Source organism: Schistocerca cancellata, chromosome 1 (assembly GCF_023864275.1).
Source record: "Schistocerca cancellata isolate TAMUIC-IGC-003103 chromosome 1, iqSchCanc2.1, whole genome shotgun sequence".
NCBI classification, from domain to species: domain Eukaryota; kingdom Metazoa; phylum Arthropoda; class Insecta; order Orthoptera; family Acrididae; genus Schistocerca; species Schistocerca cancellata.
The window spans coordinates 788,669,765-788,685,462 of NC_064626.1; the positions used below are offsets into that span (position 1 = coordinate 788,669,765).

At 36.9% G+C, this 15,698-nt stretch overlaps 1 protein-coding gene across 1 annotated transcript in view; it reads left to right on the plus strand.

Annotated features, from left to right (window-relative positions):
- LOC126187536 (phenylalanine--tRNA ligase beta subunit) overlaps positions 1-15,698 on the plus strand; it is a 107,198-nt gene that overhangs the window by 45,923 nt on the left and 45,577 nt on the right. Inside the window, exon 6 of the mRNA XM_049928681.1 lies at positions 10,032-10,211. Coding sequence (XP_049784638.1) covers positions 10,032-10,211 — 180 coding nt within the window. The remainder of the gene's footprint in view (positions 1-10,031; positions 10,212-15,698) is intronic.

Genomic DNA, 15,698 nt, shown 5'->3' on the forward strand with positions numbered 1-15,698 from the left:
CCTCGAAGATAAATCCCCACAGGAATGGAAAAATGGATTGGTGGTAAAGCTCCCAAAAAGGGAAATTTGTCAGTTCGTAATAATTGGCATGGTATCATGTTGCCGTCAGTATCCAGTAAGGCCTTCATCAGAATTATTTTAAATAGGATTAAAGCTTCACATTAAAACAGACTGCATGAAGAACAGGTCAGTTTTCAGATACAGTCCAGTTATATTGATCTTACTAATACTCTTAGGGTCGTTTCAGAGCAAAGTAAAGATTTTTAAGCACAATCGCAGAGTGTCAAATAGGTGCCTCCGGCACACAGTGAATATCTGGAGACGAGAAAAAGTAAGTAATGAGGAGCTTTGGAAGGGAACAAGACAGATATGCGTAGAAAACCATATTGTGAGAGAAAGTGGAGATGGCTGGGGCACCCATTGAGGAAGCCAGACAGAACAATCGAGAAAAAGGCACTGGAATCGAATCCTCAGGGAATGAGGAAGAGGCAGGTTCAGATGTACATGAAGAGAATGATGGAAGGAGAAACAAGGAGAGTTGGCAATACCTGCGGCAGAATTGAAGGAAATTACAAAGATGGATGGTGAGTTCTCCGGACACACTGTGCCCCTATAGGAGCTGAAGGAATAAGTAAGTCTTTAATGAGGGAGTCTTATTATGTTGAGATGACCAAAATGATATTGCATTTTGTGTGTTGTAACTAGACAGTCGTCAGCAGTAGCAGGTTTTTCTAATCCTCGTAGTTTTATGTTACATTATTGTTTGTTGCATCTTTCTTTAACAGTGTGAAATGGCTGTATGGCCTATGATTTCCCAGCACTGACATGGAATTTTGCAAACTTGTGGCCACTTTAGCATAAGATATCGTGTATTGAACTCATAATAAGTCAACATCATTTTTATCCAACAAACTATGTTTTGTCGGCTAACAGTGTTGCTATGGGTTGTCCTTTCCTCCCACAGTTGCAAACCTTTTATGAAAAATTCCAGCTATAAAACATGCCAATCGGCATTTTGAAACTAATTTATTTTTGGAGAAATGTAGACAGTATTGGTATGTTATGGCTGTAACTCTTATTTCTGTACACACACGCGCGCGCGCACACACACACACACACACACACACACACACACACACACACACATATTCACAGAGCATGAACATTGTTGGATACTGAAAGCTTGTCAGTCGCACACACACACACACACACACACACACACACACACACACATATTCACAGAGCATGAACATTGTTGGATACTGAAAGCTTGTCAGAAGAGTTATTCACTTTTACTCTGTGTTTGTTAAAAATGAGTATTCTAAGAAGCAAATCATCTGGTAAGTATGATTTCCTTGCCTTATACCATTATCGAGGTATGACTCTCTCTTTGGAAGTCTTCTTGAATAGTTCAAGTATATTATGCAGTTAATTTTTGTTGTCTGTTTTCACTTTTGTGAACGGATTGTTGTTCATCACCATGAAGGTGTCTGCCTCGGTGTTGATCTGAAGTTTCATTCATGTTAGCATTAACAGGAGCAGCAACATCAGCAGGAGAGCAGGTTACAAATCCTGAATCTTCCATTCCTGCATCTTTTTGCTGGCTTTCATATTCAACATCAGTTTCCTTCTCAAATGTCATGTTTCTTGAAGTCCTGGAAAAATAATTCCTGCCAATAACACAGTGGAATTTGTACAGGCTAATCTCTGAGTCCTAAATACAGTGAGAGTTATAAAGAATAATGTACGGTGATATATTTATTAGTTACGTGAATTATGAAGACTAAAAACCTCTCAAATCACTTCAGAGTTATAAGCCACAACTATAAAAATGCCAGAGACTAAGGTTAGCTGCAGTCACAATGCTTTCAATCAAGCAGGCTGCTACAATGGGGGTACAGGATATTGCTGGTAGTGAAATCATAAGAAATTATTTAAGCAGGTTTGAGGCTAAGCCAATAATATCAAGATGACAACTAAATGAATGAAAGGATGAGTGTGTCGCTATTAATTGTAGCTTTGACATTGACAGGGCAAAGAGGGGAGGTTCTTCAGTGTCGGATCGACTTTTTGAAACCATCTATACTGTAGTGTATGTTATAATGCCAGGTATCACACCCTAGGGCCATCCATCAAATTGTGCCCTTGTTTATGAATCTTAAAAATAACTACAATATGTGGAGTAGTGACGTAGCATAGTGGTTCAGATACATTCCTGACCTGCCGAAGCTTAAGGAATCTTGACAGTTACCTTGTTGTTTTTTATTTTAAAATATTTATCAAAGTGATTTTGATGTTTTTATTCAGTTAATTGGTTTAAATGTTTTTATCTATTTATTTCTAATTCTTTCCTGCATCATTTTGTCATCATACTGACTTTTTTTTATTTGCTCTTAATTTTTCTGCCTGTCAACCTTTTTTCATTTGGAATCCTTATACATGTGATTCTAATTATTTTTTAGGGTCTTTCATAACATTTAAATGTTTGAAAAACCTGACTATCAGTTAGGAAAGCAAAAGATGAAATTATGTATCTTGGCTATGCAGTGGTATCAAAACTGTATTTTTCATTAAAAGATGTACATTTTTTTTTGGATGGTAATTGTGACACAAATACAAATTCATGTTGGACTATGGACCAAACAAAGGCAGATGAAAATGTAAAAGAAAGAATAAATTATAAATAAAACAAAATTCAAGCAAAATGAGTATTAGTAATATTAAACACAATAAAATGGAGGAAAATATAAAATGATAAAAAAGTATAAATTAAATTGAAGTTAATAAATAAATACATAAAAATAATTGAAATTTCATGACGATGATCCCATGTAAAAAAAAAGGATGATAAAGAATGAAATGAGAGGAAATGAAACAGGGTAACATGATGATTAAAATGATGTGACAAAGTATTAGAAATAAAAAAATTGTGTAAACCAATTAATTAAATAAAAATAATAATTAGTCATTCTGATAAAAATTTAAAAATTAACAAATGTCACAAGTACTTAATGGTATTTGACCCCCACAATCTTCTGCATGTCACAAATGTAGCTTAATTACCACGCTACACTGCTGCTCTGCATAATGCTTTTGTTTTTTTAGGATCTAGAGCATCATCCGAAATTCTTTTTCATCAGTTACTCAGAAATGAGGTACCAGTTTGATCAAGAGTTCCATGCTGTGATATCTGGGACTCTGACTTACACCACCATACACAAGGCTTCAAAAAGTTGATCCCACTCCGGAAGACTCCTGAGGGAATATATGAGTGTAGTTTGAAAAGTTCTCAGAATAGAATAGAAAGAAATGACTTACTGCAGTGAAACTTTTTTGTTTTTCAATGTAGTCTCTCTTTACACCAATAGACTTTTTCCACTGATGCTCCAGGGCCGTGGCCCCATCCCGAAAATTAGATTCGTCTAGAACTGCAAATTACCTGTTAACTTCGGCTGTAATTTCTTCATTTGAAGAGAAGCTCCATCCACCAAGGAAAATTTTGAGCTTGGGTTAGAGAGAGAAAGCGGATGGAGCCAAATCAGATGAATAAAGCAGGTATGGTAACAATTCGTATCTTAGTTTATGTTTTTGTGTGCGGGCATACGTTGTCTTGATAAAAAATGACTTTCTCCGCTACCAAACCTGGCCTTTTTTCATGTATCTTTTTCTGTAGTTTGTCCAGAAAGTTGGTACTGTCCTGTGATTGTTTGACCAGTGACAAGATGATTTGTCAGCAGAATCCCTTTTGCATCTCAGAAAATGGATGCCATGACCTTTCTGGCCAACCGTATTGCCTCTTTTTTTTTTTTTTTTTTTTTTTTTTTTTTTTTTTTTTTTTTTTTTTTTTTTTTTTTTTTTTTTTTTGTGGTGAATCAACATGATTCCATTGACAGTTGCCCGCATCTCGTGGTCGTACGGTAGCGTTCTCGCTTCCCACGCCCGAGTTCCCGGGTTCGATTCCCGGCGGGGTCAGGGATTTTCTCTGCCTCGTGATGGCTGGGTGTTGCGTGCTGTCCTTAGGTTAGTTAGGTTTAAGTAGTTCTAAGTTCTAGGGGACTGATGACCATCGATGTTAAGTCCCATAGTGCTCAGAGCCATTTGAACCATTGACAGTTGCTTTGTCCATGGGGTAGAGTAGTGGACTCAAGTTTCATCTGTGGTCACAAGCTGGTGCAAAACATGTTAGTTGCTCTGAAAACAGGTCTAACATTATTTGGAAATCTCCATACTGATGTGTTTTGATCCTGCATTAAGATTCATGACACTCATCTCATATCCATTTCTGCTGTTAACATGTGATATCCCCATTCAGATGACATCCAAACAGCTTTTTTTCTTACACTTTGTTGACAATCCTCCATGACATTTTTATGCTTTTTTGCAGTAATTTCTTGAGGTAGCTGCACATATTGGATGACTACTATGTGGATCACCATTTAAGCTGTCCTGACCAAATTTAAAGTTGTTAGTCCATTTGCCAACAGTTGAATATGAAGAAGTAGAGTCCCCAGTGTGTTCTGAAAATTAGCATGGATTTCCTTTGCTTTCATTTTCATACCTTTCTTTGTGAAGTACTTAATTGCTGCTTGAATTGCGATTTCCCCCCCCCCCCCCCTTCATTTTCACAAATCACTACATGGGAACAACAACAACAACAACAGAGACACATCCATGCCACAGATCTCTACTTAGAGCACTGATGCATCATGTGTTTACTCGTAAAGGATGACTTACTATTACACAGGAACCTTGTTGCCCTAGCATCTGATTGTCATTCCATGAACTTTTCAAACTACCCTAGTAAAACAGCAAATGAGTTTGCACCTCCATCCTTTACATATCAGATAAGGACTTTCACGTAACTTCACTGCAGGAACCATTGACAGCTCCAGTATAAGGTAATTTTTTGGAGTCTTGTCATTTGTATTTGCTGGCAAAAAAGCATTTTAGCACTGAAAAGGATGCTTTCTACAATCTTCAAGCATTTGTTCTTAGTGCCAACACTAATGCTATCAAGTTCTTCAGATGAAACTTTGTATCAAGCAAGTAAAAAGTTTGTTTGAGAAAACAGTGCAACATAACACCCCACTGCCAGTAGAACGTATTTTTGTTGACCTTGAATGAGATGCATGATTGTAGTTGTAATGGAAAAATATTTTCCTTGGAAAAAAATATCAGTTCAAGTTCATTTATTATACTGACTCCTATGCTGCATTAATCTAAGTTCCTTCCAAAAGTGCTACACTGTAAGACAACAGAGGTCATCATGGAGTATCCTACAAATAGAGTTCTGGCCATCAAAATTTCAACACTAAGAAGGATAGCAAATAATGATGTTTTAAATAAACATGATTAAATTTGTAGATGATTTGGCGTTATATAGGATGTGGAATTAAGTTTGCAGAGCTGCTACCCCTGCCAGTAACAGTGGCCATAATCCATTAGGGCGTCTAGATGAACTGATCTTGGGTGACAGATGTGATTATGACATTTCATGCTGCTTTACCTCTGTGCTAAAGTTCATCATTTTTAGTGACTTGAAAATGCTGGAATGCCAGTATGTCAGTAACCTGTGACTGGATGTTTTCACTGGGTGAGAGATGTGGAGGAAGTGTTGGCCAGGGCAACAGTCTAAGACCCTCTGTTTAGGGGTATGTCCGGACAGCATGGGCAGCATGTGGAATCACATTATTTTGTTGAAATGTAAAGAACTGGAAACCCAAAGACAGGGCACAGCCACTGGCCTCAACATGTCAGAAATGTAATGGCTGCTGTTCAAAACTTATCAGCTGTACAAACTTGAGGTGATTTTGTTGAGTATCCAGTGGCACCTCTTACCATCAGGCCAGGTGTCATGTCCATATGACAATGGTGAGTGCAACTTGGCAATGTCCATTATCCTCAGAGCTTACATATATGGATATTTCTATCATGATGCTGTACTGTACTTGGAAATGGTTCTCATCTGGAAAGATTATGTGGTGCTACTCCTGTGTCCTGTTTTAGTGTTGGGTGCACACTGTTGTTGTACCTGTCTCTTCTACTGCCATGTCAAGGGAAGCCACGATAATGATTGGTCTGCTAACAGCTTGTGGTGCTCTACACATTGTAACACTGTCTGTGTGGTTATTTGTCTTGCTGTGTACAAGCCTGTTTCATAACTCAAGGTATATATCATGGCTGTACCATCCTGCACAGCCAACTGAAAATTTATACCTATTCTCTCAGGCACTAATCGAATGGGTCCATTGAGACCTTGCATGACATTGAGTCTGGTCCTTCTGAATCCAACAACTCCATACTTGCTTGACAGCATGGGATCCTGATCAATGTAAAGTAAGTATTAGTATCAGTAGTGTTGAGAAACAGGTGAAATCATTAAAGCTGGACAAAGGTCCGGGGCCCAATGGAGTCCGCATCAGATTCTGTATTGAATTTGCAGCTGAGTTGGTCCCTCTTCTAACTGTAATCTATCGTAAAGCCCTCGAACAAGAAACTGTGCCCAGTTCTTGGGAAAGAGCACAGATCTTATCCTTCTACAAGAAGGGTAGTAGATGTGAAGCACAAACTGCTGCCCAGTATCCTTGCCATTGATTTGTGTATGATCTTAGAACATATTCTGAGCTCAAACATAATGAGGTATCTTGGACAGAATGCCAACCAGCATGGATTCTGGAAACATCAATCATGCGAAACCGAACTCACCCTTTTCCTACATGACATAGTGAAAGCTTTGGATCAAGGCAGTCAGGTAGAGGAGTATTTCTTGATTTCTGAGAAGCATTTGACTCAGTACCACACCTACATTTATTGTTAGAAGTATGGTTATATGGGTATTAAGTGAAATTTTTGATTGGATTGAGGAGGTTTTGATAGGGAGGACACAGCATGTTATTTTGGATGGAGAGTCATTTTCAGATGCAGAAGTAACTTTGGGTGTGCCCGAGGGAAGTGTGTGGGGATCCTTTCTGATCATGTTGTAAATTAATGACCTTGCAGGCAATATTAATAGTAAAATCTGTAATGAAGTACTATCTGAAAGAAGCTACGTAAATATTCAGTCAGATCTTGGTAAGATTTCAAAGTGGTGCAGAGATTGTCAACTTGCTTTAAATGTTCAGATATGTAAAATTTTGCACTTCACGAAATGTAATAAACGTGGTCCGCTATGAGTATAATATCAGTGAGTCACTGTTGGAATTGGTCTACTTTATACAAATGCATGGGTGTAACACTTTGCAGGAATATGAAATGGAATGATCACAAAGGTTCAGTTATGGGTAAAGCAGGTGGTGGACTTCGATTTATTGGTTTAATAAATGCAGTTGGTGTACAAATGAGAGAGCTTAAAAATCACTCATACAACTGGTTCCAGGATATTGCTCAAGTATGTGGGACTAACAGGGGATATTAAATGTATACAGAGAATGACAGCATGAATGGTCACAGGTTTGTTCAATCCGTGGGAGAGTGTCAATAGGTACAGAAGGAACTGAACTGGAAGACTCTTGGAGATTGATGTGAACCATTTCGAGAAACACTATCACTTACATAGGGATTGTGAGGATAAGATAAGAATAATTACTGCAGTCACAGAGGCATTTGAACAGTCATTCTTCCTGCACCTGATACATGAATGGAATGGGAAGAAACTAATAACTTGTACAATGGGATATACCCTCTGCCATGTACTTTGCAATGGTTTGCAGAGTATAGATATATTATATGTAGATGTAGGTGTAGCAGCAACATTGTGGAATGACAAACTGCAGTCTCTCTAGGCCACGATCCTGTCACTTTTGAATCCTATCACATGCTGGTAGGCATTTGTCCTTTTACATGAGGCATAACACAATCTTCTCACAGACAACCAACATTCAGATGTGATTTCTAAGTTAGATACTTTCTGCATAAGCTTTGCTTATGTACAGAATATAGATCGTATTACTCCTACCTGTTTTATATGGTTGCACTGAAATGCTAAGCAGTTACTTTTCCAAGCGCTTAGTATACTTCGTGCCAGTTTGACCTGTATTACGTGCCGTCTTCGGTCACTGTCCAAACCAGTACACAAGTTGAGGGAGTGATGTGTAACACCACAGTGAGCACAATTGTTCAGTTCAAGGCTTCCATTTACAGAGTTTTCATTAATGAGCACATTAGACATTGGTGCAATGTAACCATGTTGTCTCTTGTAATGAAACCAAGCGCCTGTTTCAGCAAATTTTACCTTCATGTACTGTCAGCTGAGCCGAACACATCGGCAGTGAGGGTGTTGTACTACACCACAGTAAACACAGGAAGTGTTGTCAGAAGGTGACACAGTGTTCAAGTCAGTTTATACCTTGCAAAGTTATCCTATATGTGACTTCTTCTTTGATGAGTTGATTTTTGCCAATGATTTGGTGGAAACAGATGACAGTAGAAGGGAAAAGTTTTTTACATGAGTATTCTCAAGGCAGAGAGTCAAATGATAGTGAAAAGTGTCTGAAGAAGTCATGGAGTTTTACATTAATATTGGTTTGTTGGATAACAAAAAACTGTTGTGAGCAAGATAAAAATAATCTTCAAAAGTTTTCATCATACCTGTAGACAGTTCTTTTAGTAAACTGATTGCTGTAGGAAAAGTAGCAGCAGTCAAAATGCTGATATTCCTTTTGATTGAGCAATATTTTTGACCATGATAAACTACAGATTAATACAAAGAAACATGGCAGTCAACTCAAATTAATACCAAATAAATGGAATTGGTGGAAAGACAGTGAGAAACTAGAATTTATGTTTATAATCTATTCAAATAACAAAGCTGTTGTTTCAGAAGCTGAACCAAACAAGCAGTCAACATTGCTACAATGCTATGTAATTTGGTTCTCTGTTTCCTAGGAGGAGATAATGCTGAGTTCAAGAAGGAAATCTGTTAGATATGGAATGAGTGTTCAGTTGAAGGACTGGAGAAAGGCTTAGCTACTGTTAAGATGAAGCAACCACCCCTCTATTCTCCATCTACGTTTTGAGGAATTTATGGAAAATTTCAATCAGGATATCAATATTGTTTGAACTGCACTCCCCCCAGTATTCTAACAGTGTTACTGTCTTCTTTGGTTTAGTCTGAGGATGATCCATCTTGATTTCTGTGGGTGGATCGTAGATCTGTTGCTATATGTGGGCTTCAGTAGTTTGGTGATTGTTAGTACAGTTGAAATTTATGAATATGATGAGAAATGAAGACACCCAGACAACCATCAACCTATGGATCAGTGACTGTTATGAAAACTCAGCTACAATTAGAACAATAATTTTATCGTTTTTAATTCTTTTGAGTAAATAAGAATCATAGATACCTAATTCTTCACAAAATGTTGTTTGAATATATGCACTTAGTTCAGGATGGGGAATACCCTCAAAGTGTTCCACTGCAGAATGCCGTTATTGAAGTTTTATGTAGGAACTAGGAATACACAATGACATCACTGTTGTGTTAGAACTGGAGGCATGTACAACTGTTTCGCCACAGTCTCTCAATTGTATTGCTTGAGGAATCCAAATAACCACTTGTTCTTCAGCAAATTTCTCATTCTTTTCCATTCCAATTTTTCTCACAATTTACTCTAACTTCTCTTTCATTATGTATCATTACTTATCTCCCACTTTCTGTCTCATGCTTTCACTACCTTCTTTCTATTCTTTGCCATTTTACTCAGTTTCACTTTTAACTTATTTAAATTGCCATTTATGTACGATAGTTGCTTCTTACTTAACATTCATCTTGAACTTATTGATTGCTATTCTTTTTATTTATTTATTCATTAATTTGACATGTCTATGTGTCATTCAAATGTGCCTTTACCATCACATTGCAATCTTGTCCACTTCTGTTTATCTTGTCCTATACTTCTCTCCAGTGGTTGCCAAAGAATGATATTCTGATTCTGAAACAGGAAATTCCCAAAAGTTGTTTGTATCTGCTGGATAAACAAATAACTTCTATTAATGTATTTTTTATGTTAAAATAATTTTCATTTCTTCTACAGAATCATGCACAGCTGAAACAATATTTGCCCATAATCAGAGATAGTCCAGTATATCCAGTTATTTATGACAGCAAAGGCATCGTTTTATCTTTGCCTCCTATAATTAATGGAGATCACTCAAAAATAACACTTAATACAAAGAATGTGTTTATAGAGTGCACTGCTACAGATTTGACAAAGGTAAGTAACTAAATTAATTTTATTTATTATTACTTTACTCTGTATATGCTTTATATTTGTTTTGCCCATTTTGTAATCCTGATGAATTTCATTAAGCAGAACTGCTTTATGGATTGCCTCCTCACTGTAATTTCAAATAACATTTTTCTCACTGTCATTCTTCTTCCATTTTGGCATGAAAAATGACTTTGGGGGGGGGGGGGGGGGGGGTGTAACCAAATAACTATATTTGTTCATGTACTTCACTTGTAAACTTTAGTAAAGATATACTCCTTCGGATTCACATCTGTTAATATTGATCATAATGGATTCAGTTGACAGTAATGGCCTAGTAATATCTTTCCTAGCTACAAATTAGGAAAAACTGTGAAAGAAATTAGTGGTTTACTGTGAGTGTTTAAATTCTTCTTTTTAAGCATTCAAGCTGCTGAAATTTGTGCAAAGTTGATGAGTGCTAAACAAGATGTTATATGTGTATCAGCACTTCAAGGAGCATTTCTGTAATCATTTAAAATTTCCAACCACATTGAAAATCAGGAAATGACATGTGCATTCTATTTACAGTCATTAGTAGATAAGCTGCAGCTACACAATAAGACACATAATTGTAGCAGTGACCAGCAAAAGAAAAATCTGTAAATTATGTAAATGATCACAAGGGTGTTGGAGTGTGAGGTTACCTAGTTACAAGTGGTTTCAGTTCCTGTAACTAACTGTCTGCATTGAAAGTGTTGTGTATATCAGATAGACATTGTGTTTTTTAACCAATCTTTATGATATGTTCAACAAAAATAATAAATTGTTGACATTATAATACAAACGGATAGATAAAAAATCTACTCACCAAGTGTTGGCAGGGGAACACACACACAAAAGGATTTAACTGTTACAAGCTTTTGGAGCCAGTGACTCCTTCTTCTGGCAGAAGAGTTGAAGGGGAAGGAAGAGGGGTGAAGGAAAAGGACTGGAGAGGTTTAGGGAAAGGGGTCCGGTTTAGAAAAGTCACCCAGAACTCCAGGTTAGGGGAGACTTACTAAACGGGATGAGAAGGAAAGACTGATTGTTGGGAACTGCACTGGATGAGATTTGAATACCTGAGAGCTTAAAGGTGGAAGATAGGGTAATATGCAATACAGAGATTACTACTAAAACATTGTGCATGACTTAACAAAAGTGAAAAGCTAAGTGCATTGTATGTAACAAAGGTGAGAGGGGAGATAGCGAAAAACATACTGAAAGATGCAAGAAACTAAAATGGACTGAAGAAAGGAATAGTTACTGTGAATAAATGCTGAGATGGAAGGAATTAATGTAAATTAAGGCCAGGTGGATGGTGAGAACCAAGGACATCTTATAGTGCTTCTTGTCATCTGCGGAGTCCTGAGAAACTGGTGTCTCGGAGAAGAACCCAGGTGGCGCGTCTGGTGAAACATGCACTGGGGTCATGACTGTTATGTTGTACAGCATGCTCTGCAACAGGACATTGTGTGTTGCATGTGTGCACTCTCTGCCTATGCCCATTCATCCATTTCTCAGAACCCCTGACCTGGGGTTCTGCGTTACTTTTTTGAACTGTACCCCTTTCCCTAAACCTCTCCAGTCCTTTTCATCCACCCCTCTTCCTTCCCCTTCACCTCTGCTGCCAGAAGAAGAAGCCACTGGCTCCAAGAGCTTGTGATAGTAATATCCTTTTGTGTGTGCGTGTTCCCCAGCCGCCACTTGGTGAGTGGATTTTTTATCTATCCATTTATATTATTATATCTTCAATATTTCTTTACAGTAGAACTGTTTTGTTGGCTATCACATCCAAAGTTGTGTAATTATTCTTCTCATTCCTTTCATAATTTTTATTCTGCATTGATTTTTAATTCAAATTACAATTGTTCCATTATGGTCATGTGGAGCAATACAGTTTGGATTGCTTAAGTTGAAAGCTTAGTTATTTGCCATCAGGATTATGCATTTGCATTTCAAAGCTGAATTGTCCCAGATACTGCCTGACAAAAACTTGAAGTGCACAGAAGAGGAGGAGAAATTAAGTGAAACTTCACAAATTGAGAAGGTGTGTGATGTTATTTCGGTGACTACAAAATCAAATCAAATTTATAAAGAGCTTGGTATTATGAGCCCACTTCTCTGTATGATGTTCCACCCCCTACTGGCCTGGATGCATGAAGTGAGTCGGTTGGGAAGGATGTCATAAAGCTAATGTATCCTCCATGAGGCAAGCTGGCCCATAACTTTAATAACTGGTCCTTGACGTATCTTGGATACTGACACTGGGACAGAGTTGACATCAATTGTGGTCTTACATGTTCGATCGAGTACAGATCTGGGGCTCTTGCTGCCTATGGAAGTACCTTAACATCACACAGATAGTTGATAGATTGGATTTACTTTCATTCCAATTGATCCATAGTGAGGAGGTCCTCCAGGATGTGGAACATGTCAGAAAAACAACAATACATGACAAATATTTACAACTCAAACAAATAAGCTGATGTACCATTCCACAGGTTCCAAGTGACATGCTCGTAATTTTTTAATGAACGCTGTATGAAAGAATCATTTTACAAATACTAATGCACTGAATTTAAAATAAAAAAGTTTTTTATTTATTTATAAGGTAATAAACATGTAATACAACTACTAAATACTTATTTACAATGAACATATTACTGCACTGAACTGGTGCAGAAGTTAGATTGTACTTATTTACAATGAACACATTACTGCATTGAAATTGTACCGAAGTTATATTGTACTTACATACATATATACACACAAATCAGTTGGTTCTACTGAGAAAGTCATCAATGGAGTAGAAGGAGTTGGCCACCAATAAATCCTTTAGGCTTCTCTTAAATTGAATTTCATTGGTTGTTAAGCTTTTTATGGCTGCTGGCAAGTTATTGAAAATGTGTGTTCCTGAATAATGCACACCTTTTTGTACAAGACTAAGTGACTTTAAATCCTTGTGAAGATTATTCTTATTTCTAGTATTGATTCCATGAATTGAGCTGTTGGTTTGAAAAAGTGATATATTTTTAATGACAAATTTTGTTAAGGAATAAATATATTGGGAAGCAGTAGTTAGTATTCCTAGTTCCCTAAACAGGCTTCTGCAGGATGTTCTTGAGTTCACACCACATATAACTCTTGCTGCACATTTTTGTGCCCGGAAAACTTTAGCTTGGCTTGATGAATTGCCCCAAAAAATAATCCCATATGACATTATGGAATGAAGGTAAGCATAGTATGCCAGCTTTTCCATTTTTATATCCCCTATGTCTGACACAATTCACATTGCAAATAAAGATTTGTTAAGATGCTTCAGCAGTTTTGTGGTGTTCTCCTCCCAGTTGAATTTATTATCAAGCTGTAATCCCAAGAATTTAACACTGTCCACTTCTTCTATCTGCTTGTCATCGTATGTTAGACACATACTTGTGGGACACCCCTTAAGTGGGACACCCCTTACACGTTCTGAACTGCGTGTAGTGTGTTTTTACAAAGTTTAGTGACAAAGAATTGGCTAGGAACCATTGATTAATGTCCACAAATATTTTATTAGCTGATCTTTCTTAGACTACATTGATTTGCTATTTATTGCAATGTTTATATCATCGGCAAACAAAACGAAATTGGCTTCTGGTAATGTTACTGATGAAAGGTCATTGATATACATGAGAAAAAGAAAGGGCCCTAAAATGGAACTTTGTGGGACCCCACATGTAATTAGTTCCCAGTTGGATGATGCCTGATAGCTTGATACATGTCTCTTTCCTAATAACACCCTTTGTTTCCTGCCAGAGATATAAGATTTGAACCATTTTGCAGCATTTTCTGTTGCACTATAATATTCTAATTTACTTAAAAGGATATTGTGATTTACACAGTCAAATGCCTTTGACAGATCACAAAATATACCAGTTGGCTGCAATTTTTTGTCTAATGAATTAAGCACATTTTCGCTGTAAGTGTAGATAGCCTTCTCAATATCAGAACTCTTTAGAAATCCGAACTGTGACTTTGACAGTATGTTATTTGAGATAAGATGGTTATAAAGCCTATTGTACATTACTTTTTCTAAAATTTTTGAGAATGCTGACAAAAGTGAAATTGGACGGAAATTTGATGCTATTTCTTTATCTCTCTTCTTAAACAGTGGCTTAACTTCAGCATATTTCAACCATTCTGGAAATATTCCACTGATAAATGACTGGTTACACAGATAGCTTAATATGTTATTTAACTCAGAATCACATTCTTTAATTAACTTTGTTGATATTTCATCATACCCACTAGATGTTTTTGATTTTAAAGATTTTATGATGGATATTATATCTGCTGGGGTAGTGAGGGTCAAATTCATATTATGGAAGTTACTTGAAATGTCTGGTCTGAGGTATTCCATAGCAGCATCTACAGAACCTGACAACCCCATCTTGTCAGTAACAGTTATAAAATGTTTGTTAAAAAGTTCTGCAACACTATACATGTCTGTCACCAACGTATCATTTACTCTTAATGCTATTTGTCCCTCTTCATGTCTGGTTCTACCAGTCTCCTCCTTCACTATATCCCATATAGTTTTTATTTTGTTATCTGATGTGACTATCTTTTCCTTGTAATATATTTGCTTTGATGTCCATATTACAGTCTTTAATATTATGCAGTATTTCTTGTAATGTGCTATAGCATCAACATCGGAACTGTTTCGAGTTGACAGATACAGTTTTCTTTTTGTTTTATAAGATACCCCTATTCCTTGAGTACTCCATGGCTTCTTTGTAGACTTTGCTCTAACCTTGGTAAGTTTTTGGGGAAAACAGTGTTCGAGTAAGGTAAGCACTTTATTAGCAAAAGTGTTATATTTTTCATTCATGCCATGAGCACTGTGAACATCTGTCCAATGAATGTCTCTGAGGAGTGTCATAAAATAATCAATTTTTGGCTTATTGATTACCCTCTTGAGCACAGATTTAACAGATTTTATATCCTGTTCAGTATTAACATTTAACAGAAGGAACTGCATGTCATGGTCTGAGAGGCCATTGACTATTGGTTTTGTAATATAATTTTGTTCATTGGACTTTTCTATAAAGATATTATCAGTGGCTGTTTGTGAGCAATTGGATACCCTAATGGGGAATTTTACAGTGGGAATTAAGTTGAATGATAGTATTACTAACTCAAATAAGTTCTTATTGGGAGAGTCTTTAAGGAAATCTACATTGAAATCACCAGCAACCACTATTTCTTTGTTTTTGGTTGTTAAATGGGCCAGTACAGCTTCAAGGTGGTTTATGAACAGATTAAAGTTACCTGCAGGTGCTCGATATACACTTAATACTATGAAGGATTTGTTGTGAAATTCTACTTCTGTTGCACATGCTTCCATATGCTGTTCTAGGCAAAATTTATGAATGTCTATGTTCTTAAATTTATGACAGTTCCTGATGAGAGACATTTGCCTTGTGGGAA